General features: G+C 36.8%; 2 protein-coding genes across 7 annotated transcripts; one reads left to right on the top strand and one right to left on the bottom strand.

The window, feature by feature from the left end:
* Positions 1 to 1,591: 1,591 nt before the first annotated feature.
* med1l (mediator complex subunit 1-like) lies at positions 1,592 to 13,318 on the bottom strand. Of its 2 annotated transcripts, none has more exons than XM_066682717.1 (17): positions 13,045 to 13,318; positions 12,037 to 12,122; positions 10,777 to 10,852; positions 10,614 to 10,668; positions 10,055 to 10,187; positions 9,919 to 9,947; positions 9,412 to 9,483; positions 9,257 to 9,331; positions 9,099 to 9,175; positions 6,575 to 6,640; positions 6,113 to 6,224; positions 5,074 to 5,198; positions 4,581 to 4,699; positions 3,355 to 3,553; positions 3,101 to 3,196; positions 2,838 to 2,940; positions 1,592 to 2,486 (listed from the first exon to the last, which is right to left on the bottom strand). In XM_066682717.1, exons 2-17 carry the CDS (start codon positions 12,118 to 12,120, stop codon positions 2,231 to 2,233), a joined length of 1,677 nt encoding a protein of 558 aa, XP_066538814.1. In that variant the 5' UTR covers positions 12,121 to 12,122; positions 13,045 to 13,318; the 3' UTR covers positions 1,592 to 2,230. The 2 variants fall into 2 exon arrangements, with proteins under 2 accessions (XP_066538814.1, XP_066538812.1); XM_066682715.1 differs by lacking the exon at positions 13,045 to 13,318 and adding an exon at positions 12,550 to 12,685.
* On the top strand, positions 12,586 to 26,744 carry ralaa (v-ral simian leukemia viral oncogene homolog Aa (ras related)). Of its 5 annotated transcripts, none has more exons than XM_066682719.1 (5): positions 12,586 to 12,710; positions 19,720 to 20,025; positions 21,015 to 21,223; positions 22,128 to 22,302; positions 22,543 to 26,743. In XM_066682719.1, exons 2-5 carry the CDS (start codon positions 19,912 to 19,914, stop codon positions 22,663 to 22,665), a joined length of 621 nt encoding a protein of 206 aa, XP_066538816.1. In that variant the 5' UTR covers positions 12,586 to 12,710; positions 19,720 to 19,911; the 3' UTR covers positions 22,666 to 26,743. The 5 variants fall into 5 exon arrangements, with proteins under 5 accessions (XP_066538816.1, XP_066538819.1, XP_066538815.1 ...); XM_066682722.1 differs by lacking the exon at positions 12,586 to 12,710 and adding an exon at positions 14,798 to 15,092 and having other exon boundaries at positions 19,864 to 20,025; positions 22,543 to 26,744; XM_066682718.1 differs by lacking the exon at positions 12,586 to 12,710 and adding an exon at positions 14,798 to 15,092.

The raw sequence follows: 26,744 nt of genomic DNA, 5'->3' as shown, positions 1-26,744 counted from the left end.
TGTAGTCTTGATGTCTGCTCCATTGTAAGTCTCTTAGACTTCCTGTCCTAAAGAAAGCGACTACGCTCTATCAGCGGAAACGTTACTGTGATGTGAACCTGAAAACAGGAATCATGAACAAGCAATAGTATTTTTGTAATAAGATTACTTCCTTGAAGTGGCTATTAATCATTCGCAGTGCCTTTATGGTATACTGGCAAAGGGACATTGACCATTATTGCGTTTGACCAATGACCGCTGTTGACAATACGTGAGCTATTATATATATATAAATAAATACATACATACATACATATATATATATATATATATATATATATATATATATCGCTTTTGTAGTGTTGTTCCATGTATGACAACAGTGTCATTTGGTAATCCTCCTTCCTCATACTTCTTTCCCTTAACTGCCAACTCCCCTTATTTTGTGCATGCATGTGTTGGGTGGGGTCATCTTTCATCTTTGTAAAGACTGTTCCAGGAATTGCTTAATAACAGAGCATTTTCTCCCCAAGCAGTATGTTGTCCTCGCTTTCCTCACTGCCTTCCTTCAATACATTAATCAAAATAACTTAAAACCTTTGTGGAAATATCTTATGTTGGCTATTTCATTAGCATCACTCACTTAGCCCATGCATTACAAAGTGCTTGGACAAAACTTTGCAGCGTTAACTCTTTTACACACTTTTTATTGGAAACTATCCTTTACAAAAGGAGCCCATTGTAAAATAGCCAAACCACAAAATATCTTAACATTAAAATGCTTCTGGACAGATGCATTTAATCATTTATTACAGATTTGAACTCAATATGGCTTGTATGCCTAATGTCTTTGGGACATTATCGTGGGAGTGGGTTTGAGAGCACACAAGCAAAAGTGACCATTTGGCTCGCATGGCACCAATCACAGGTTTGCTGGTTGTCTAGGAGAGGGTAGAATGACAAACCCCAGAAACTGTTAACAACTCTCAGCTTCCGTGGTATGCAACTCAAGAATGCTATCTACTTCAAGAAAAGGGTGGAGAACTGAACACCAGCGTCCAGAAGATTAAGTTCCCCTTCATAGTCACACCTACTGCACTTTGTAGCTATAGTTGAATTATGCATTTTTCAGCAGCCAAACTGACAATAGTATCATTCTGCAAATGACACTTCAAAAGTAAAGGAAACCTTAATCTAGAAGGGTGGTTTTCTTGTCTTTGTTCAGTCTCAACGTTTTTTATGTTTACATCTTTGAACACCCCACCAAAAGAATATATATAATATAAATAAAAGCACTTGTTCACATGAGCTTAGTGTTCCCAGATATATTCAGTACAATTAATTAAAACCTGCTTTCAAATATTGGGTGTAAAAAGCATGAAATTAATAATTTGAACACTCTACTGCACTTTTGCCATTTTATAGGAACTGTTACCTTTCTATTTAAAAAATATAATAATAATTTTGGAGATTGTATTATTCCCAAAGACACATCAAATTGACGTACATGCTTTTCAGGACTTTTTCCTTGATGAAACTCATAACGAATGCAGTGACAAATTCTTCTTACTTACCATTTTCCAAGTACTTAATTTATTATGGTTGTCACTTTTAATGCTACGAAACAGACATGAGAGAAGACCACGAAAAAGTTTGAATTAGTTATAAGTTACACAGATTAATAAAATGCTTTTACAACATTTTTGTACACCTAATAAAACTAAGACAATTCATTATCTGTAACTGCTTTTGCAATTGAGGGTTGCGGTGGGTTCAGAGCCTACACGGAATAACTGGGTGCAAAGCAGGAACTTGCCCTGGAGGTGGGGCCAGTCCTTCACAGGACAACACATTCACTCATACCTACGGACACTTCTGAGTCGCCAATCCACCTACCAACGTGTTTTTGGACCGTGGGAGGACACACCAAACTCTTCACAGACAGTCATCCGAAGTGGGACTAGAACTCACAACCTCCAGGTTCTTGGATCTGTGTGACTGCGATACTACCTGCTGCGCCACCGTGCTGCCCACTAAGACAATTTTAAACATTTAATTATGATTACACATCTCAAACATTTTTATTAAATACTTTAAAGGAATGTGACTTACTATGTACAAGTATCTAAAAAGAAAAAACCACAAGCCTAAATGAGCTCTGCTGGGAGGCTGCTAGTCACGCAGTGTGAATAAACACCCACAGAGGCACAGGGGGAAGGGTTAACAACTGCATCTGTATTAACATCATCAACTAATGGGCAGCAGCCATAGACATGACATAGTGTGCAGGACAAGAGGGGTGGACATCCTCCTCCACCATGGGCTCTGGAGACAGCAGGGCTGTGGGGAGTGAGGTTGAGATGCTGGCTACAGCATGGTGAGGATATTTGGAGGAAGAGCTTTCAGCTTTAAGAACACAAGCAGGTTTTAATATCAGGGGAACTGAAGTCTTCATGCGGGCCATCTTCTTCCGTATGGCTCTCATGGTGATGGGGATGGACATGCATCTAGATAGACAACAACAGGTGCACAAAATAACTCCAATTTAGCCTGAAAACACTTTGTGAATTAAGTTTTCAACATAACCATAGGATTCAGCATAACAAAGCAAATTGGGCTATTTGATAAAAATAGGAATCCTATGTTTGCAGTGCAGGTTTAATGGAACAAATATAATATTGAGATTTGGTTTAAGTAATTTCCATGTTGGTTGATGGCATTAATTTTACAATTTAAGCCATAGCTAAACATCTTGTTACCTCTACAACAAAAAAAAGTTCCAAATATACATGATTTCGTTACAATATACTCTGCTTCCAACAAAACATAACTTCATCTGCTGAAATGTGAAAGCATACCGTGTGAGGACTCTGGAGATGTAGACATCCAGAGTGTGATCCACTAGATCAGCTGTTAGGAGCTTGCAGCGCACTTGATGACAGTCCACTACAGACACCAGCACTGGGCACCAATAATGTATACAACAATGAGACAAAAAGAATAACAAGATGTCATTAAGAGATGGGGAAAAAAAAGAAAAGAAGAAGGAAAATAAAGAGTAAACAGTGCATGTAAGGCATGACATTTTGAAATCTTCACACAGGCCCAGTCCAGCACGTACAAATGGCCAGAGAGTCACTGTCCAGGAGGCTGAAGGTCACAGAAAAGCTGCAGTCAGACTCTGGGAGAATTTCACAGCTCAAGTCACATACTAAACCTGCCAAAAAGAGTGAAATTGAAAATGCAGAATGTGCAGTTTAACATTATAAAAAAAAATGCAATAATATATATATGCAATAATGTGATGAATTGTGTCAAAACTTAAATATGAAACTCAACTGCCCCATGAAATGACAAAAGTTTTACTAATACTACCAGGTTGGTGTTCATGGCTGGAGACGCAGCTTGCTAATAGGGTGTTGATAACTGACTGATGGCGGAGGAGTTCCAAAATAGCAGGCACATGGGCAGGGTGGGTGAAAGGAACTGTGTGAATTAGGGCCCCCTTCCACGAGTCACACTTCCATTCAGGATCACAGAATACATAGCTGTGAAGCTCAGCATCCGGCAAAGTCTGACCAATATATAACAGATAAAAAGAGTATAATGTTAAGTGATAATTTTAGGCATTTTTAGTACAACCCCATTTCCAAAAGGTCGTGACCCTGTGCAAAATGTAAATAAAAACAAAATGCAATTATATGCAAATCATTTAAACACCCTATAATTATTACAAAACAGTACAAAGACATCCTTTTAAATATTCAAATTGAGAATGTTTACTGTTTAAAAAAATAAATAAATAAAAATTTGCCTCAAAATGTTTGCGCAATAGCTTGGTGTCTCTGTTACACTGTTTTTCCTTTCCTTTGCACTAGATGTTTTCAGTGGGTGAAATGTCTTGACTAGCAATAAATTATGTTCACGAAGTGTTTTGTGAAGTGTTTGAGCCCATGCATTGATTTCCACTGATTTCTCGAAATGCTTGATTTCTTTTTTTTTTCAAATCCCTATGTTATTTACTAATTTATGCAGAGAAATTATTTCATTGTCTGCCAATGAAATCTTTGGGAATGGTGAAACACTCGTTAAATATGGCCTCTCTGAGATGCTTTTTAAACCCAGTCACATCAATTGACTTATTGTCAATTAACCTTTTGTCCCCCTTTTTTGCCTTTTGTTCCCGACATTTTTGGAATGTATTTCTGGCTATTGCAATTAGCCAAATATTTGGCAAAAAAAAAAAAAACTATACAATTTCCCAGTCTCAAATGTTTAAATATTGCATTTGTTTAAGTGATTTGCCCATCATTACTTTCAAGTTTTATTTAAGTTTTGCTCAACATCCTAGCTTTTCTGGAAATAGGGTTGTATTTACACAAACAGTTAATGAAGTATATTACACTGACTACATTAGAGGTTTTCTGCTGCTTAATCAGAGCTTTTATGCAGATTTTACACTGTATCAAGAAAAAAAAAAAAAAGGCAAAAACAAAAAAAATGTGCATAAAAATTATGGTTAGCAAATATTTAAGAAAATTTAAGACTGTCAAAATGAAAACATCTGCACAGATAATACTCTATTGCAGTACTTTACATACCATAAGAAAATGAGTATCATTTCCAAGACACAATCTCTCCCATGTTTTGTCCTTAAGTCTGTCATTCTTTATCAACTGAAACAGGGGCTCCTCCTGCAGGTCAGCCTCCAGTGTAACATCTGGAAAACAATCATCCTCACTAGAGCAACAAACAACTAGAAAGACATGGCTTATAATTCAGTGAACAGTGGTGGGTTCACAAGCAAAGGTAACGAATAACAAATTTGTAAAATAACCAAAAAAAACCAAAAATTATATGTTCCTGAAACAAATTTAGTACAAGTATAATGACAAAGAAAATCAGTAGAAACACATTGCACATCTGTTATAACAGGGAACACAAGGTTTTAGAGGCTTTTCTTTTTGTGATAGAGACGTACTGATATAAAATAAACTGATAAACCTCAACAGCAAGATATCATAATACAGTATAAATGTGGTCATCCAGATCAATCACTACTCTATTAAAAAGAGGTTCTGGTACTGGCTGGACCTGTGATTTGGCTCATCTTTTGGATGAAGGAGCTGAGCGTGGGCAGTGGTGGCTGGAGCTTGAGATGGAAGACGGCTGGCAGGAGCACAGAGTTTGATTCAGACATTAGGTTGAACACAGGGAGCCTGCAAAACAATATACCTCCAATAATCGTAAAAGATTTAAGTACAGTATGCTGAAATAGTGATATCCCTAACGCAACCCTGCTTAGTCAAAGCAAATGCCATCAGTCAAATTCATATACAGTATTTCACAATATATGTGAAATAGGTTGCAAAACAGCTAGCCAGGTAACTTAATATCCTTACATTGTTTTTGGACTTAAATGACTTAAATGACTGGAGTCTTAATGAAATGTCTGATATGTTTTAGTCAAAATACCACAATAATCTAACACCACAGTGCTTTTCAGACTACCGTTTCAGCACTTGTTAAAATTAGAATGAGCCACTGTTTACTCAGACAAAATGCACCACGGTGAGGAGCGAGTGAACAGAAGCTCTGGTTTTTAGTCATTTACAACTGATTCTCTTTCTGCTATGACACATTTTAACACATGATTCCTGACTTGGGCGTTGTCTCATTTCTGGTCTGTCTTATTTCAGTTTGTGGGTGAACCCCTTAAAGGAGGACTAACAATTAAATATCAGAGAACAAACTAGTCTTAGACTGTATTACACAGCAGAAAAAAATTCCCCTTATGTGCTCTCACCAACTATTGCCTCCTTCAAAATGCACCATTAGGTTTTTTTAGTCTATAAAATCTCACTCTAGAGACAACAGCAACAAATGAGTTTGCATGTGGATAATATAAGAACTACATATTTAATTATTATATTTGGGCTGAGTCTAACTGTATCTCAGTGTCATCAATATATTAGTGTACAGTCACATTGTCAGGACCATCTCCAAGCAGCAAAAGCACATTTTTTGACATTTGGATTATGATATATGGATATTAAAATCCTGCTTTGTGAAACATGCACCAAATAATGACCCACAATAGCCAAACACTGACAAAAATAATCCTACCACCTACCCCTGCGAGTCAACATGGGGGGGAGTGGGTATCAGAGACTCCATCTGTAACTGGTGTGGAGTACCACTGGAGCCCACCACTACCATGGCAACTTGGCCATGTTTGCCTTCACCTAGTAGAGAACAAGTGAGTCATAAATGGAAAAAACTTAAATGATGGCTAATATTCTTCAAATATTCACTGTCAGAATAAAGGTAAAACGGTACAGTACAGGTACAAAAAGGAATAACAATACAAATTTGCCTACGAAATGAACAAGAGTGTCCTTAAAGTCAAAACAGCTTTACCCAAAGTTGCACTACCACTTTGTTTTTAATTTTTTTTAATGTTTTAAATTTTTAGTTTAAGGTTAACTATTGTAGTGTTATAAACACTACAATTTAGCATGTAATGTGGAAGATTAAGCCTTATACTATATATCACATTACAGTCATGAGAAAGTACAGAATGGTTCTGAAGTACCTTGACGTAACACCTCCATCAGAATATCTGAAGGGCTGATGTAGTACTGGAATCTCATTAGGTGGCCTGAGAGGGAAGTGTTAAGGTTAAATTCCAATACTGACAACAGGCCAATATTAAAGGGTCATTCCAGCCTAAAACTTGCATTTACTACCTTAATACTTGTCATTATAAAGTTGTATTGTGTAGTGCAACAATGCATCTTTCACACCATGTCCATACAGGCAGCTACATAAAGCTCCACGTGTCTCCCTTGTGGATGTGTTCTGGGCCTCTTATGATGTTACTTGAAGGTGTATGCAGTTCCCATTATCACGACTGTGTACTCTGTTTACTCCATTTACAATATCCAGCATGCATTACACATGTCAGGCTGTAATACATGTGCTGAGCCATTTACAAAAATCCACTAATGAAGAGACAATTAAAGATGTAATATACAGGGTGGGCCATTTATATGGATACACCTTAATAAAATGGGAATGGTTGGTGATATTAACTTCCTGTTTGTGGCACATTAGTATATGGGAGGGGGAAACTTTTCAAGATGGGTGGTGAACATGGTGGCCATTTTGACGTCGGCTATTTTTGGATCCAACTTTTGTTTTTTCCAATGGGAAGAGGGTCATGTGACACGTCAAACTTATTGGGAATTTCACAAGAAAAACAATGGTGTGTTTTAACATAACTTTATTCTTTCATGAGTTATTTACAAGTTTCTGACCACTTATAAAATGTGTTCAAAGTGCTGCCCATTGTGTTGGATGCAACTCTCTTCTCCCACTCTTCACACACTGATAGCAACACCACAGGAGAAATGCTAGAACAGGCTTCCAGTATCCGTAGTTTCAGGTGCTGCACCACTTGATGGTATGGTGTGGTATATGGGGTACAAAGATAGTGGGGCCATTCTTCATCAATGGAAACCTTATGGCCATTGGATATGCGAAATTGCTACATGATGATGTGTTTTCCACTTTATGCACTGAAGCTGGCATGTTCCCCGAGGTTTTCCAGCAAGATGGTGCCCCACCACCTTATGGGTGTCAGGTCCAAGCATTCCTAGATGAATTGCCCCCAATGTCTCCCAATCTGACCCCCTTAGACTTATCTTTAGGGTCATCTGAAGGCAATTGTCTATGCTGTGAAGATAGGAGATGTGCAGATCCAAAATGGCCACCAGGTTACCACCCATCTTGAAAAGTTTCCCCCTCCCATATACTAATGTGCCACAAACAGGAAGTTAATATCACCAACCATTCCCATTTTATTAAGGTGTATCCATATAAATGGCCCACCCTGTATAGTTAAATATATAGTTAAAGTTCTTGTTTAATTCTGCATTAATCCTAAAAATATTATAAAAGTTCCTTCTACTTTCAAGTAGAGTTGGGCAATATGGCAAAACATTTTAATCAAAATAAGCTTGTCTTGGTATCTTATATATAGGCATATACCACCTCAAGCAGAAAGAGTAAAAAGATAGATTAAAAGAGTTAAAAAAATAATAAATAATAACAAATGTATGCATAAATACTCCCATGTGCTGAACTGTAAACATATTGCACAAAACCCATTAGAAGGCTTAGAACAGTGCTTGAAGTGGTGGGAAATCTAGAATGTTTTTAGTTTTCCGTGTTTATTCAGTCACTGTCTGTAACTGTTTATGCAGTTCAGGGTCACAGTGCAGGGCTGCAAGAAGGGGAAGGTTCTACTCTTGGGTTTGTTTATTAATTGGCATTGCAAATTTAAGAGATACCACCTGATCTATGGCATCGGATCCGATTCAAAATTCATGAGCAGAGAAAATAATTTTACGTGAGGAAAAACACGTAAGGGGAAACAAACAGTGCTCTTGCAAACAGGAAAACATTTCCCGGCAGAAGAATACATTTTCAGTGTATTTGTACGAGGACATTCAAGACAGTGCAAGGGAATGATTCTGTGCATGTGTTCTGACAGGAGGTTGCCATGCCAGACAAAATACACCGCAAAACACAGAGTGAACAGGAAACTATATCATATTCAATACATTCATTATCTGTAACCACTTATCCAGTTCAGGGTCACTGTGGGTCCAGAGCCTACCTGGAATCATTGGGCGCAAGGCAGGAATATTGTCCTTCATGGGGCAATACACACTCACACATTCATACTTACGGACACTTTTAAGTCACCAATCCACCTACCAACATGTGTTTTGGACTGTGGGACAAAACCCCCTGCAGACATAGGGAAAACACACCAAACTACTCACAGACAGTCACCCGGAGCGGGAATCGAACCCACGACCTCTAGGTCCCTGAGGCTGTGTGACTGCGACACTACCTGCTGCGCCACCGTGCACCGCCACAGTTCTTCAGGACACTTCATCTAAAGGTGATTCCTAGGCTTTAAACTGGAGTATCTGACTCTCAAGACACTGTGATACTACTGTAGGTTGCAATTAAGTATGTTTACAAAACACATTTTTTCATTTTAACCAGAGTGCCACTTTTAAGCCAGTGATATGGTTCCTTCATACCTTCTTTACAAGGCAAGATGCTTCCAATTCTGCCATTTAAAACCATGTCAGCATGCACATCACTCTCTATCAAATTCCTGCAAGTAAAGGCAAAATTAAATGTTTTACTTTATAAAATATTACTCTGTATTCTTCTAAATGTAGGATTTTGTTCTCACCTTGGTAAATTGGATATCTTGAGCAGGTCCTTCTGTAGATGTTGTAGAGATGTATATACTTTTATCTTTGTATCACTGTAAAATAAAAATAACTTTTTAAAAACAGACAAATGCTCAAGAAAGCTTATATTTATACATAATCTGCAAAGTAATACCTGTCTCCAGGTATGTTGTACAGAGAAGCAATGTCTTCCAACTTATGTGAGAATTCTTCAAATTTCTTTGATCTTTAGATAACGGGAAACAAGAGAACAATCAAGGACCTATGTATTAATGTTTAAACAGTGAAACAAACAATAGCTGGGTTTCCATCCAAAGCATTAGCAAAGGTTATACACCATAAAATATATTGATAGGGGAAAGAAGAGAGGGGGGGAAGGGGGGGGGGGGGATAAAATAAAAAAAAAATGTCGAGGGGAGTCTATTAAAAGCCCATAGTCATGCAGTCTGAGCTGTGCTGCATGCACAGTAGGTATGTTTGAAACAACCCTTTTCCATTGCTCTTCCATTGTTTTGTTGTGAATTTGGGGCCTTTTGCTTTTAGTTTTTTAATAGCTGTTCTGACAAAAAAAAAAAAAAAAAAAAAAAAAAAAAAAAAAAAAAGCATGACAATATAAATAAATAAATATTACATTTAAATTAAATTTAAAGAACACACCTACCTTAGCAATTCCAGGAGTGACAAACTTGACTAAAATGCAAAATACATCATGGATCAATGGTCAATACATTTGTTTAAAAATGAATATACATTTTTAAATGTCCACAAGAACACACTATTCTTTGTGTTTGTCTTACCTGAGGAGCCTCACCATGCTGAGCTAGTTTTACATCCTCCACACTACCCCCAGGCAGCAGGAGCACTTCCAGGTAGAACAGATCTCCTGTCAGATAGCAAGCCATCTCTGTGGGACTCCGGTGGGATCCCAGTCTAGCGAGAGAGAGATGCATTTAAACTACAGTTTCCATTAGTTGCATTAAAACAAAATGAAGTCTGGTTTAATATGGTGTATGCATCATTACACAGCATAAAAATATATTTTGACTTTTATAACCAACTTGAACAAAAGGGACACCTACAGATTGCACCTACATTTAATTTTATTATATTTCATTCTAAATCCTTAGGCTTAATATATAGTTGCCACATATACCACATCAAACACCCAACCTTACTTTGTGCAGTGGGGCACAGTCATGCTAGAACAAAAACGAGCCATCCCCAACATTTCACATAAGTTTAAAAGCATACAAAATGTTTTGATATACTGAAGCATTAAGATTTCCTCTTACTAGAACCTATGGTTCCTTTAAATACAGGCTTATTTCAAAATAGTTTTAAGAAAGATATTCAAACCCTCTTTGTTTGGCGATCATCTCCAATCTGGTCAGCATGGCATTCACAGAGGCCACTGTAGACAGTAAAGACAAACTGTCATCCACTGGTGTATGAACATAATTTTCTAAACTCTAGATCATGTAAATAACTGGATAAGAGGAAATGCAGAAGGCCTTCTCACCATTAAGAGCTTCGTTAATTTTCTGCAGGCACCTCATAACTGGCTCACAAGGCCTTTTGTCTTTTCTAGTTCTGTCCTGCAGAGAGAAAAAGAACAATAGGAGTAAAAGAGGACTTTGCAAACAATGCAGGGAAAAAAAATGGTAAAAGGCAGTTAGAGTAAGCATTTTTTTTCTCCCCCAGTTCACACACCCTAGCTTTTATGGATGAAACAGCAAACAGCTGCATAATAGTGTGCTCATAATTTGCAGCATGTTGTGGTAAGCACAAATGCATTATTCTGTAAAGTCTGCACAAAAAATGATTTATTATTAATTATTGTTAAATATTAAATATTGGTAAGGGTATTATTAGTAATTCTGCCCACATTCACTGCAGCAATGATCACTACAGGTTTTGCAAAGTCTCTACACATGATGTCAGAACAATGTAGAAAATATTAAATTGCTTTTAGCCACATCAGCCATAACATTATGACCACCTTGTATCTACACTCACTGTCCATTCTCTGAGTTCCACTGTCCAAAGAGGAGCACTTTGTAGTTTTATAATTACAAACATTTGTTACCGGGTATACTTTATTTTGTCACTTTTACCCTGTTCTTCAATGGTCAGGACCCCTACAGGATCACGACAAAGCAGGTAAGATTTGGGTGGTGGATCATTTTCTGTGCTGCAGTGACACTGACCTGGAGGTGATGTGTTAACTTGTGTTGTGCTGGTACAAGTGGATCAGACACAACAGTACTAAAGTGCACCTGTTGACAATGGAGCTGAGAGAATACAACACAAAGCTGGGGTGCTTTTTACCCATCAAGCCAAAACTTGGCAACTTAACTGTTCGTGCAAGACATATTGAGCAATTTCTGTATCTGTATCATGTATCTGTACCACATCAACCTGTTTCGGCAGCATCCAGCTCCTCTGTAATAACTGAGGGCCATCCAGATGGAGAGAAAACAAAGAATAATGGACATTTTATAGCTGCTAGCTGTTCCAGCCACAACAGTCTTTCTTAAATCCTGCATCTGGAAGACATTTTGTCAGACTGTGCACGTAACTTACAGCAGCAATGAAAGCAACATTAAAAAAAAAAAAAAAAAACACGAGTAACATATGTAACATAACATAGTGGCTTTGAATGCAACTGGCTGGAGGCCAAATTTGGTCTCAACTTTAAGTTAAATGGCAACTTACATCATCCTGCTTTCTGCCAGGTTCTCAATATTTCAAGAGCAAATGAGACTTGATTTTGTCTTACCATGCATCTACGCACCAGATGAAATGTCTCACTCCATGGTTTCTCGGCATATTTGGAATACAGCTCAGACAAGCACTTCATCATAACTGCAAGTCCAAAGGAAGAGTTTTAGAATAATTGATGTAGTCAGTTTTTGACCAGACAAGGCTGAGGCCTAAAATATATTTCATAGCAAAGAGATACATCCAGTGTGTTGTAAAGAAAACTTTAATTTTGGAGGCTTTTTTTCAGATTTACCACGATTTCACCATTATCAATATTACATTTAAATCTAGTCGTTATGGACTGTGTTTGTGTTGTTTTGCCCCGAGTAAATCCACAATGCTGTATTTAATAATAATAAAAAAAGTTTAGTTTCAGTTTAAATATCAGCAAGTTAATGGTTTAGAGGTTTTGAAAAATCGGTGTAATTCCCCGTTAAAAAGAGTCAGCTATAGTTCCAAACGCAAAACCTCTCCCTCTGTTGTCTTCACGCGTATGTTTAGCTAACTTGTTTGCAACGGTTGCTCTTACCATTGTTCTCTGAATCCATTTTCCCAACTGTTTGCTCTGCTGCCTTCTTCTAAAGAGGAGTAAGAACACGGGACATGCCAAAGAAGAAGAGGACCGAGGTTCGTGCAAATCTCGCGCGGTGGAGCTGGAAATTCTTTCAAATACAGAATAACCGACACACGGTAACGGCCCACTGACCTCGCAGTTCAGGGATGTGAACTTAAGTTGTGTTTAAAATGGAGTCATTGTTGTTCTTAATTCGGATCTTTCATGTGAACCCAAAATGCAAAGCGGTTCGTTTCATTTGTTCATAAAAGCAGTTTCTTATGTTAGCTAGAGATAAATTAGGCTCAGAATCAAGGTTGTCCAATAATAGAAGAACTGAAAAACACTGGACACTCCTAAAGTTTGGTCTTGAGTTATCTGGCAAATTGAGAGACCTCGCTTTGTGGAATACCATCTTAGCCAGATATTTTAGGCCCAGAGTATGCCAATCAGAACAAAGTTGGGGCTTACATTAGCTGGCCAAATGAGAAATCCTGCTTTCTGGAATACCATGGCGAGACACTGGCCTGAATGTTGTAGTTTTCCCCTTGCTCTATCGCACCCATTTCAGCTTCAGAAGGGGTAGTCTATTAGCTCATTAAGTTCAACAAATGTATTCTCTATAAAATCTGCAGGGCAGGGGCCCATCAGAACCACTGGTTTATTTCATTTGAGATATTGTCCCACTCAGATCTTATAAGAACAATCCAGCTCCCCCTCAGGATCCTAATCAAATGATTGTTGTTAGTTTTTGGGTTGTACTTTTTTATTAAATGGTTGGATAAGAACTAATTAAGCATTTTCAAAATATTGTAGAGAATTTGATGAAACATGCACAAACATCATAGCTATTTTAGAGTGAGTACACCCAGCAAACAAGCTTGTCTTGGACTTTCGGGTGGAACCATATGCCAGCCCAACGCTGGAAACATTCCAAGGTCCATAATTCAGCTGACCATCAGTGGGCAGGCCACCAGCTCACCAACGATGGCTGCAGATCAACCACCGCTCTGCAATAAGTCTCCCTGAATCAAAGAAAGAGGACCACTCAACATTGGCTGCTCACCACAGCCCCACACAGCCAAATGGAGATGTGAGGATGAGGTGTGGGGACACCAATACTGCAATACTTTAGACATATAGACTTATATCACATGCTTTATTTCAGACTAATTCTTCTGGTGCATCTTATGTATGTTTAAGTATGTTTAATTGAGTTGTAAATCTCATTTCTCTACAGGGCTCTGTACCTACTGCAACCCTGAACAGGATGAAGCAGTTACAGTAAATGAATAAATTAATACATTAACTCATTATTCATTATCTGTATTAAAAGTGCTAATAACATTTTCCCTCATGCTATTTCACAAATGGATTATTGTAATACAATATGAAGTATATGTAAACTTTTAGTGTAAAAAGCACAACCAAGCGTTTTCAAAGTGCAGATGTGAGCCATGATTACTGTAAAATTTGTGTGTTTACCAAACTTTACCTAGCAGTTTGGTAAACCAAGATTACACTTTATAATTCCACAGACACTCTTTACTAAACTAAGAGTAAGTTTATAATCTGCAAAACTGGTGGGCTTCTGAACTGAGTCAGCAGGTAGTGTCAGCAGGTAGTGTCTCAGTCACAAAGCTCCAGGGACCTAGAAGTTGTGGGTTCAAGTCCCACCCTAGGTGACTGTGAGGAGTTTGGTGTGTTCTCCTCATGTCTTGGATAGATGATTACAGACAATGAATAAATGAAGTCATATTAAGACTTTAATACATAATTTAAAGTTAAAGAAACACTAGATCGTATTTTTACTTTAAAATTATTTCTTCAAAATCATTGTATTGATTCATTGAAGTGTAAAAAGGAGAACAGAACCTCTGCCATTGCTATATCTGGGCTCAGCACTGCAGAAACTGAACAATGTAACTTTTGGAGAAGGGTAGGAAACCACCCCTTCCCCTTGATTTCAGGAGAGTGGTGTAAAATTAAATTACACTCTGCAACTGTGGGGGGAGCCCAAGAGCAAAATGTAAAATCTTACATAGTGATCCTTTATATAGACAATATTTAGCATTTTTAGGGGGCGGGTGTAGAAGAACTGTATGTGAGCCGAAAGTGTCGACTCTTTTTTGGTGAGCTGTGCAGATTTATTTGAATCACTGAACAGAGCCGAATGAACATTACCAGTAGCCCTAACTCTTGTAGGGCGTGCGCATGCGCAAAGAGCAGCTGTTGGTACAGTCTGCTCTCGGTCTGAGACCCACCTATATATCATTCGTATCCTCACACTCTGATCTTTAGCAGTCTTTTTAACACTGGGCTAGAGACTATTTGTTGCTCCTCTTGCAGAATAAAGGCGCTTCTTATAAAAAACAAAAAACGGGTATTTAAGAAGCACGTTTTCCTCGCAGGATCCGTAATGTGGCTCTGAATCGGGAGAGAAGGCAAGGGCTCTCCTCCCATGGAAACAACTCCAAATCTGCTCAGTAGACCACTGTTAACGTTCTTCTAACAGACAGGTAAGTCTGAACGGCATTATAATGTGCGACGAACTGTTAAACCTGGGGTTTTTGAGTTGAGAAGTAGGTGTTTGTAATGAAACAACGATCCCTATTGCAATATGAACAGTTATAGCTGCCTAGCCAGCTAGTGGTTTTAGGAGTCGATCCCAAAAAGAATTGATTCATCTAGCCAAGGCATTCTGAATTAGAGTCGACTCCAAATCTGCGGACTCGACTCACGTGTGTCAGTGATGTTCAGCTTTGCTTGAATAATTGACACATTCTGTTCGATTTGAAAAATGCGCCCCTCCACAACATATAGGCTTTATTTACTTGTAACGTGTCGAGAATTCCTAAAGTATAAAGTATTTAGCTAAAATTATACTTTGTTTACTTGTCCGTGTATGGTTCTTTATGTGCTAGAAGGCTTACCATATATAAAGTAAGCAAACTAATTGCTGAGTATTTCAGGTTTGAATATGCAGTGTTCCAAATGCAGTTATAAACGGCCATATTCAGACAGCCAAGGGTTTGTAATGTCATACATCTAAGGGAACTGTCCTGTAAACTTCTGGGGTTGGGTTTCGAGCTGCAGGCATGCGACAGATAAGATAGATGCAAGGACTAATTGAATGTTTATAGGTTTGCATGTACTAAAAGAAGTTAAATATATAGAGATACATCTCATGCAGTTTTTAGACAGCTACAATGTTAACGTAAATTTAGACGTTAGACGTTCGAATTGTGAATTTGACGTTTTGTTGAACAGGGATTTATTTAGCGGTTTAGCCAATTACTGTGTTGGGGTGCTCTTCCATTTTATAAAACTAATTTAACTAGTACTATTTGATTATTTGTCAGATGTCATTCGGATTTGTTTTACCGATGTTTTTTGTGGAACAAAATATTGTGAATCGACTCATGTATCTTGGAATTATATTCAGAGTCGACTCCACAATTTCTGGAATCGAACACTTAACGGAATAGTCCCATAGCTCTTAAGCTAGCTAGCTTAGCGGGCTAGCTGAACTCATAAAATGAGGATCCACTTTGCCTGAGCTGTTTAGAAACAGCGTCTGGCCATCCAGGTGGTCATGAGGCCGTATAATTTTAAGGTTGAGAGAAAATTTGTATAGAAATCCAGCATGTTCTTGGTTAAGAACAAACGGGTTTGTTGGCTTGCATCTGAACATAAGTCTCAAATACTGACCGTTATATGGGGATATGCCCTTCCCTTTTGTGTTACGGAGATAAAAAAAAAATATGGCTTTTCGTGCTGCTTGTGTGATTATTCTTGAGACTGTCAGTGTGCATATTATAACGAAGTGGAACATATTGACTCACATTTTCAGATTAAAGCCCCAGTTTTAGCCTGTTATCAGTTTTAGTGGTAAACTCATTGGCTGTCATTGATATGGCGAGACTGGCAGTAATCTTTAAAGGAAACCTGACAGCCATATAATCCAATATTTAAACTCTAGCTCTCTTTGGCCAAATGAGTGTATAGACTGTGAATTAAAAAAAACAAACAAACAAAAAAACCCTTAAAATGTCCATTAAGGTCAAAGCCTGATTATTTTATCCAAATCGAAAAAGGCACCTGTTGACATTAGAGATTTCTTGAAGATCTGGTTTATACTCCTTTAAAAATTCAAAAATTTGTCTAGAGTTAGTCACAGGTCTCGAATATTCAGTAGGATCTGACAGAAAACCCGTAAACCTAACACAAAATTTGCCAGTCAACAAAAAAACTGCCATGTCAATAATTTACTGCCCAATCAAATTTAAAGATGCACAGTGATTCCAGAGTTATCTTGGTATCAGCAGATAGTTGCTGAAAAATGTATCTGCATCATACACATTTGACCATTATTGGGTGATTCATTGTATTTCAGAAGAGTAGAATATTTAATTAATACTGAATATATCCATGAGGTTTATGTTTGATCTGATTCTTAAAACTGAAGATTTCAGTATGTTTCCATGTTTAAGGATCAGATCAAATATAAACCTCATTGTAATAAATAAAAGAGCAAATACTACAATGGCAATATTCCATATGTTGTGTTGAATTAATAGCATCTGGTTTTGAAATGTAATTAATGGAAAGTATTATACTGTACTGTACAATTTTTTTAAGAAAAATTGCAAATGCAATAAAACCATTCATTCTCCTTATGCTTTATTTAATTTTAAATTTCTTGACGGAGACAAAAGCACAAAGTAAAGAATTTGAATGTTTTTACTGAACATGATGCATGACATGAATGTTTACCATCGTGTTGCATTACATTTCCTTTTAATTACATTGTTAATTAATTTGGGAACTGAGGTTAATTTTAATTAAAATAAAGCTCATTAAACATTCTTGTCCAGCCTTACCCTACATGCACTGACATTTCTTCAGATTTCCTGTCATTTCACAATATTGAATACGATGGAGGATAAAAGACATTAATTAGTTACAATCTTGTTCTTTCAAATCTTGTTCTGTTTTGAAAATTCCCATAAAGTGATGAGCAATGACTTACTTTTGCATGCAAAGATTGAGCCTTTTCTGAATACTCTTTTTTTATATCTTATATACTTACCTGCTTATAGTTTAAATGCTTTAAAACATGAACTTTCTATTAATTTTAACCCTTATTTTGTCCCTAGGTTTTGCAGGCATCAGATCTTAAATGTGTTTAGCACACAAACCCCATTCACAAAAGAAGCTGGGACATTTTGTAAAATGTAGCCTATAAAAAAGTTTTTATTATTATTATTATTTAATTCTAATTTAATGTTTTTGTTTATTTATATATTATTTAACATTTAACTTTTATTTTAACTTTAACATTTATTTAACTGACACAAAGAAAGATTTCCAGAGTTTTAACTGGCCATGTTAATATTGATTTCTAAATAAACACATTAATCTTAATAATACTTTTAGCAATGCATTTTGTAAGATGATGCAAATTTTGCTTATGTTTCTGTACCCAAGACTTTTGTTTATATTATTCTGTTACAATCCATTCCATGTCCTGTTTATTCCAATCTGTTCTAGTCAATGCTGTTTACTTATGTTGTCCATTTTCTAGGTATATCAAGTTGTTTTAAAAAGAACTGTTTTAAAATCTACAAAATGGTATAAATAGAAAGTTCCCTTTCTGTAAACCTAGACTGTGTCTGATTTGGTCTAACATTTGCAATACCGTGTAATGTACCCTTTGGTGTAATTTTAAAAGAAGCAGAACAAAACAGTCCAGTCAAACAAGCTATCAGGCATTTTGAGGCATTTATTTAGCACAGAGTAAACGTGTTCAAGAAGAACAGGATGTGATATATTTAGAAAATAATAGGTTTTTGATTTTTTTTTTTTCAGACTCACTCAGGACTAATTTAGCACTAATATCAAGAAGAACAGTATTTTCTGGGAAAATATAATGAAGAACACATCAGAGTTCATATCATTCTACTCTGATTGTGTGGTTACATGTGTAGTACAAAGTGGTTTTGAGATCAAAGCCAAGTGTAAAGATGTATTTTATACATTATGTGACAGTGTTTAATACGGTTTTAGAAGACTCCTATGACAATATTCAAGACTGTCTGGGTATTTATTTGTACACACACATGGAAATCCATATTTGGAGATACACAGAAAGTTGATCCATCACAATACTGATTGATAGTGGAAGCTTATGCTTATTCAGACTGTTTTTATAATGCCATGCCTACAGTTTGGGTATAATCTAGAGGGAAAAATGTGGTGTATCACAGACATTTATTTTTCTACATGTTTTATACACACCAGCACGTGCTGCATGCAGCATGCTCTTATTTAGTAGAGTATAAAGTATAGGTTCTAGTATGCCAGTAGTTGTGGTCGTGGACCATGTAACACAATACAGGAACATGACCATGCAATGGTTATGTCTAAGCCTGTCATGATAACCATTTTTTGTGGTTGATGTATTGCGCCAGAAAAAATTGCAATAAATTATGTTGTCATTTTAAGACCATTTTATACCATTTATATTATGATAATATAATAGCATAATAATAAAGCAGTTACACTCTTTTTTAAAGACCAATGATGTTTTAGCAGGAACTTAGTTATTAAGATAAGAATATACTGATATTGGAATTGGAATTTTAAAAAGGTTTAAATTTCCTAAATAAATAAAACCACTATTTTTAAACAAATCAACATTATGCCCCCAGAACAGAGAGACCAGAGAACAGAAGAGAACCAGAGGTTAAAATACTGGTGACATTCATTCTTGTGACATTCATGTAATCCAAAATTCAAGTAAACACATTTGACTATATTAAGGCCCATATTTTGTAAAAGTCAATAAAGTAATTATTGTGGTAGGCCTAGTTATGTTATTTCGTATAGACTGTGGTCAGTGTTATGATCCATTGTATCACTAAATAGAAGTGTGGGTAAGTTGAATGGAAAATTTTATGTAGCGCATCAGTCCATCTTTAACAGCTCAGAAGTGTCTAGAGTGAACAGATTTTCTGGTCTTGTGCTGAGCACAGGCAAATGTATCAAAATTATTGTCTTGGGTAACAGACTGTATGCTGCACAAATAGGCTAGTTTGAAAAATGCTTGAGTATTCCTCTAACAGAATGTTCCCCTCTTTACAGGTAAACTTTGTGAAGAAGCACATTATCTTCAGTGGACAGAGTGTTCCCATTGCTGCACTTCAGTCTTGTGACATTTAGCATTTCCTCAGTCTTCTTCCTCTCTTTTTGGTTTCAACCCCCCATTCCTTCTTGGCAATTACTCAGACCCCCTACAATCCCCCTCTCTAACTTGACCCCACAACTAGGGTTGCCATGGCAGCTGCCAAGCCAAAAGGGCAAAACTCACTGGCCCTGCATAAGGTGATCATGGTTGGCAGTGGAGGTGTGGGCAAATCAGCTCTCACCTTGCAGTTCATGTATGATGAGGTAAGAAATGTAGTATATAATATCATAAAGGATTCCTTCATAACTATGTGTCAACTGTTTTTTTTCCCCAATGTATTATTTATATATGTGCCATTTTTTCATGAAACATTAGGAATCCTTATTCATTTACATTTACATTTTACAGAATTTAGTAGACACTCTTATCCAGTTTTACTCACAAAACTGTTAAGTGTTCAGACAGGATGTGTCTCCTAGCTAGTACAAATAGGTTCGAGTCCAAACACCTTGAGCTCAGACATTGCCAGAGCAAGGGTCAGTGCTGATCCCTAGAAGGAACAAAACATAGTGTGATGATGTACCTCTGATGTACACAGTTGAGGGGTGAGTTCTATCACACAGTAAGTGCAATACACAGCATCTTGTCTGTGCCCATACCTAGAGAAAAAGGAGATAAATGTAGCATAAGTGCAATACAGTCTGTTTTGTCGTACACTTAGACTAGTGCTCACTTAAGTAGGTCACACAGAGATACAAGAGATTCCGCTGTTCGGACAACCAGTGGAAGTTCGTTCCACCATCTGGGCACCAGGACTGAGAACAGTCTTGACGCTAGTCTTCCATGTGTCTTGACGGATGGCGGGTCAAGTCGAGCTGTACTTGAAGCTCAATGGGCTCGAGGTGCAGCCCATCTCTTGACCGTTGCCATAAAGTAGGGAGGGGCTGGTCCATTCATGGCTTTGTAGGCTAATCTCAAAATTTTGTAGCACTGATTAAGCAAGTGCAAGTGAGGATATCAAAGTTCTGAGGAAGAAATTAAAGTTTTGCAACTAAATTCTGTGTGGAATGAATTATGAACTCTTGTAGTTAAAAGATTAAATGATGATGGAGAATATGAGTTACCTATGTTTAATACGAGCCGCATCTTTTTAGCTTGACATATTCAGAAAACGAATTCTATTAGATTTTCTGTTGAGTATGTTTGTTGACTTAATTTAGCAACTTAATATTTCTCAACCTTTTGCTGTAAGTTTGTGGAGGACTATGAGCCCACAAAGGCCGACAGCTACAGGAAGAAGGTGGTCCTGGATGGAGAGGAGGTTCAGATCGACATTCTGGATACAGCAGGTCAGGAGGACTATGCAGCCATCAGAGACAACTACTTCCGCAGTGGAGAGGGCTTCCTCTGTGTTTTCTCCATCACTGAACTGGAATCATTTGCTGCAACTGCTGACTTCAGGTGGATTTTTTTTTTTCTTTCCCCGTCTTCTAAGAATACTTTACTGAACGCAAAATAAATATCTTGATGTGGCTAAAACTGCAGTGTAACATTCTATTTGTATTTCCTGTCAAATATGATTAAAAAAAATTAATGAGTGATATTTTTCCTCTTCATGACTCCATTTCGAATATTTATGTAGTCTGTTAACATAAATTGAAAGAGTTTTTTAATATACAGTAAGGTAATTATACATATTTAAACTAATGCCTTCTCAGTGAGCATGCTGCTTGTATAAAGTTATATATAATAACAGTAAGTACTATATATATATATATATATATATATATATATATATATATATATATATATATATATATATATATACTAAGAAATATAAGAAGTAGTAGGCGTGAGTTTGAAGATCAATGTTTTGTTGATTGCATGAATTTGTTAAAACAACAGCATTATAATTTAAAATCATTATTTATTAACCGCTTAAACTAGGTTTTGGATGATATCCTCAAATAATATGTACTGCCATGAGGATAGATATGAAAAAGGTTAAACCAACACATTCACACACAGAATATCACACTCACTGGAAAAATATTATTTTGTTTTATTCTAATGTTGGGTGTTATTTAGTTGTTTGCTTTTTAGCAAATAAACACTTACTGCTCAGATAAATATATTTTTAAATCTCATAATCTTTGGTACCTAAAACTTTTGCACAGTACTATATGAGTACAGAACAATCCAAATATGTAAATATTAATTAATATTTTTTTTATGAAATATGCTTAAACATGAAAGAAGAATTAAGACATAATTTTTGTAGATTAAATTAAAGGACTTTGTAAGCAAAGCTGTAGTTGAACCTACATGGTGCACAATTCATAACATAAATATCTTCCCTAAATAGAGAGCAAATTCTGCGGGTGAAGGAGGATGAAAATGTGCCATTCCTTCTGGTGGGAAATAAATCTGACCTGGAGGACAGGAGGCAGGTGAGCGCAGACGATGCCAAGGCCCGAGCCGAGCAGTGGGGCGTGGCTTATGTAGAAACATCCGCCAAGACACGTGCCAATGTAGACAAGGTCAGTACTGTTGTATTGGAGTTGAGCTGAAAATATAAAAGTAAGAAAAAAAATACACTATGGATACTGTTGGATACTATAATAAAGATTATGTAAATCATTTTGCATTTATTTTTGTGTTCTGTTCAGTTTCTAAAATATATAAATATATATTTTGGCTATAAGAATGTTAAATGCCTTCACATTTATGTGCACTGTCAAAACAGTGTTCTGGATGTTTATGTCAGTCTCTGTTTACAGGTGTTCTTCGACCTTATGAGGGAAATTCGTGCCAGGAAAATGGAGGACAGCAAAGAAAAGAATGGCAAAAAGAAAAGGAAAAGTTTGGCCAAGAGAATTCGAGAGAGATGTTGCATTTTATAGTAAACAGCATATTAGCAATCATTACCATGCTCTTCCCCTCTGTTTTAAATATGTTTGTATCTATATGTTCCATATTTTACCCCATTGCCAACTAATCCTGGTGTGTGGGGTTTGCAGCATTGCCGTGGTGTCTGTGCATCAGAGCTGGAGTTGGTTTGATAGAGATTTAAAGGTGTCTGATTCACCTCAGAAGTACCTAGGTGAAGCTCCAAGGGCACACTTATCCACTTTCTGAAATGTGTTCTTTGTCATATTGCATACCGGTCTCTTGCGGAACGGCTAATGACATCTGCCACATGTTGGCCAACTGTCAAGTTTGGAAGCATTTTCTCTATCCAACCAATGTTTTTCACAGTCACAGCACTAGCCCCAGGATCCTGTTGCTCTTTCAAATTACTGACTGGAGCCCTGCAGGTCAAAAACATTGTGGACCATTCTTAAAAATATAGCCCATATCTCGTATTCAGGTCTCCTTGGTCTGTTGTCCAGCCAGGCTATATGCAGAAAGCCTGCCAGACTGACCTCGAGCTGCCTTAGTTAGAATGAAATAAAGTGGAGTTGACTCATCAATGGACTTTAAATGGAATACATACAAGGTCAGAGACCCTGAATACAGATCAGCTGCGGGACTGTCGAGTGTCCTTGTTTTAAAATTTCAGTTGCGTATATATGATGTTAGTTACGATGGTGTGAACTTCTCAGTTGTCAGTTGTGATTCAGTAATGAGCAATTATTGCCATGCATATGAAAAGCACAGTGGCATATTTGACCTTAGGTTAATCACTGTTAAAACCTGACATTTAATTACTATGAAACACTAACATATTGAATTGTTGCCTGTGTGTTTTATTTAACATTTTGCCCCATAATTCACTTTGACTAATATTTGTTTCTGCCAGTCTTATTAGAAATGTGAATTGGAAACAGGAAGTTAATTTGGTTGAAAACATTGAATCCATCTGACTTCCTGATGCCTTGATGTCCATTGTGAATGTGAAGTGGACTAACCAGATGGTCCAAACTCCACACTGACCCTCTGAGGATTTGTCAAACGGTACTGGCACGGATGACTGATTGCCCTGTGCGACGTTGTTTTATACTATAAGCAGTGTCTGTACAGGGCCTTTTTATCATTTGATAATGTGACAGTTTTTGCATGTAAGAGAGAGACAACAGCAACAATTTTATTTTCATTACTCTGTTGTGACCACCTGAATGCTGTTTTCTTTATGTATTTTCTAGAATACTTCTAGAATTGGCTTTTAATGAGTTGGCCAATTTCATGTTTGTTTGTTTACAGTGATTTTTATTTTAGTCAAAAAGTATCACATTACCATATTGTTCTATTGGATTTGTTAACTGATGTACTTTTAAAGACTTTTTTCTTTTCTTTTAATAACCATACCTCTTTTGTATTGCACAATTAACTCACGCCAGTCGCCTAGTTTACCACAACGAGATTCAAATGTAGTAGATGCAAAAGCTTGCTGTTGCTTTCAAAACACTACTACCGACACAAAGAGAATCCTAACCATTTTCTCTTCACTGAACCAAGCTGCAAAACTAACAAAGTGAAATATGCTTTCTGCAGTGTAAGACTTTTATATATGTATATTTTGAAACAAATCAAAGTGTGGGGGAAAAAAACCTGTTATTTTTAAATGTTTAAACTTCTAACTTTTCATGGAGTGACCCCTGAAGCACTACAGCCAAACTGGCAACATTTAAACAATTTGTTTCAATATTAATAGTAAAAAGAAAAAGGCCGTCAACCTTGGATCCCTGAGATTTTTAACACTTAATACCCCAATGGGGCCATTTATGGCAAACCAAAGTTCATAGGGTAACAAGTATTGAACTGTATATCTTTGCTTGAGCTTAATGTGTGCGAGGGGTAGCTTGGGTTAGCCTTGGTGGCTTTTGTAGCAAAATGGCTCAGCTGTGTTTTGCCTGCTTACTTACCAATCCTGTCATGGTGCTATTTCTGCTTATTTACAATGGCTTAAACGTTGCTGTTCAAGTGTGCGTATGTGTGGGGGTGTATGTGCAAATGCACACATGGGGTTTGTTTAAAACTCGTGGTCTGAATAGTGTACGTGTCCATGAAAAGAAGATTACAATGTGATATATAATACAGCTAAACTGAATTTGTCTGTAGTGTTCCGAGACTTTTTTGTAATCTTTTCTGTGTTTGATATGCAACACAGTGAACTGTCTCACGTTAGAATGGCAGTGATGGCGACTGCCATTCTCAGCTGTAGCAGCAGTGTTGCATTGGTTTAACCACTAAAGTCCCTGAAAATGTTTGCATTGCCTTCTTAAATAACATTTGAATTGCTTCTTCCTTTCCTCCTTTTTAATCCAGCTTTTAACTGTCCATCCTTCTCTGCTGCAGATATTTCCTTTATGGAGTTTATATTTTTGGTCATGGCTATGCTCAGCCATTATTTTTATTATTAAGGTCAATTACACCCATTTTTCAGAATATTTTGGATAATTTAGATTTTCTGTTAAGATCTAAAAAAAAGTCTTTCAATGTGGTTCTATGATGTATAATATAATAATTTGTACACAGTTGAAGTGATAGGAATCAGACCCCCCAAGTGTTCAAATGCCTGTAAAAGCTACCTCACAGTACATTAAAAAAATACCTGAGTATATATATATTTTAATATATAAATAATTTATGTCCATATCCCCACTATCAACATTTTACACTGTGGTTGTTTGGATAGCAAACCTCTCTCTCGTACATATATATACACATACGTACAGGTGCATCTCAGTAAATTAGAATATCATCAAAAAATTATTTTATTCAGTAATTCAATTCAAAAAGTGAAACTCCATAGACATTCATTACAGACAGAGTGATCTATTTCAAGCATTCATTTCTTTTAATGATGATGATTAAGGCTTGCAGCCAATGAAAGCCCAAAAGTCATTATCTCAGAAGATTTAGAATCTATAAAACCAATTAATATTATAAGACATTTTCCTTGGCCCAGGTAAGATACTTCTCTGGGTCACAAGTGGCTTGACACAAGGAATGCGACAGTTGTAGCCCCTGTCCTGGATACGACTGTGTGTGGTGGCTCTTGAAGCACTGACTTCAGCAACAGTCCACTCCTGAATGTCCCCCAAATTTTTGAATGACCTTTTCTTGACAAACATTTCAAGACTGCGGTTATCCCTGTTGTCTGTGCACATTTTTCTACCACACCTTTTCCTTCCACTCAACTTTCCATTACTATGCTTGGATACATCAGGAGGGTGTCAATGACTGCCTTCTGGACATCTGTCAAATCAGCAGTCTTCCCTATGGTTTTGTAGCCTACTGAACCAGACTAAGGGACCGCTTTAAAGGCTTTGCAGGTGTTTTGTGTTGATTATTCTAATTTTCTGAGAAAATTACCTTTGAGTTTTTGTTGGCTGTAAGCCGTAATCATCAACATAAACAAATACACTTGAAATAGATCACTCTGTTTTTAATAAAGCCCCCTCCAGGGTGTATTCCTGCCTTGCGCCCAATGATTCCAGGTAGGCTCTGGACCCACCGCAACCCTGAACTGGATAAGCGGTTATAGATAATAAATGAATGAATGAATTAATTAATGCTTTTAATAAATCTCAGAGTTCTTTAAATGAATTACTGGAATAAATTAATTTTTTGATAATATTCTGATTTATTGAGATGAGCCTATATATATGTGTGTGTGTGTGTGTATATATATATATATATATATATATATATATATATATATATATATATACGTATCCTCTGTATACATTGGGTTTCCTATCACTGCAGAAATCTGAGTTGGCAACTTTCTCTAAAATCCAGCAGTTCCCATGAAACCTCACTGAATGACTTGGTTTACATCTCAGTGATTGAATTATTCAGAGATTTTGAAAATTAGGTGGAATTTTCTTCATAAAAAAGGCATATCTTATTGCTGTGAATCAAGTATACAGGTAAATAACTCATTACAACTGGCTGTTATTTTATCTACATCCCTGTATACCTATAATGTCTAACATGTAAGTCACTGGAAAAGAAAAATAAAAGTGACAAAAGT

Source organism: Hoplias malabaricus, chromosome 10, assembly GCF_029633855.1.
Source record: "Hoplias malabaricus isolate fHopMal1 chromosome 10, fHopMal1.hap1, whole genome shotgun sequence".
In the NCBI taxonomy this organism is placed as follows: Eukaryota; Metazoa; Chordata; class Actinopteri; order Characiformes; family Erythrinidae; genus Hoplias; species Hoplias malabaricus.
Note: the sequence above shows the minus strand (reverse complement) of the source record. Positions and strands in the feature narration are given on the sequence as shown.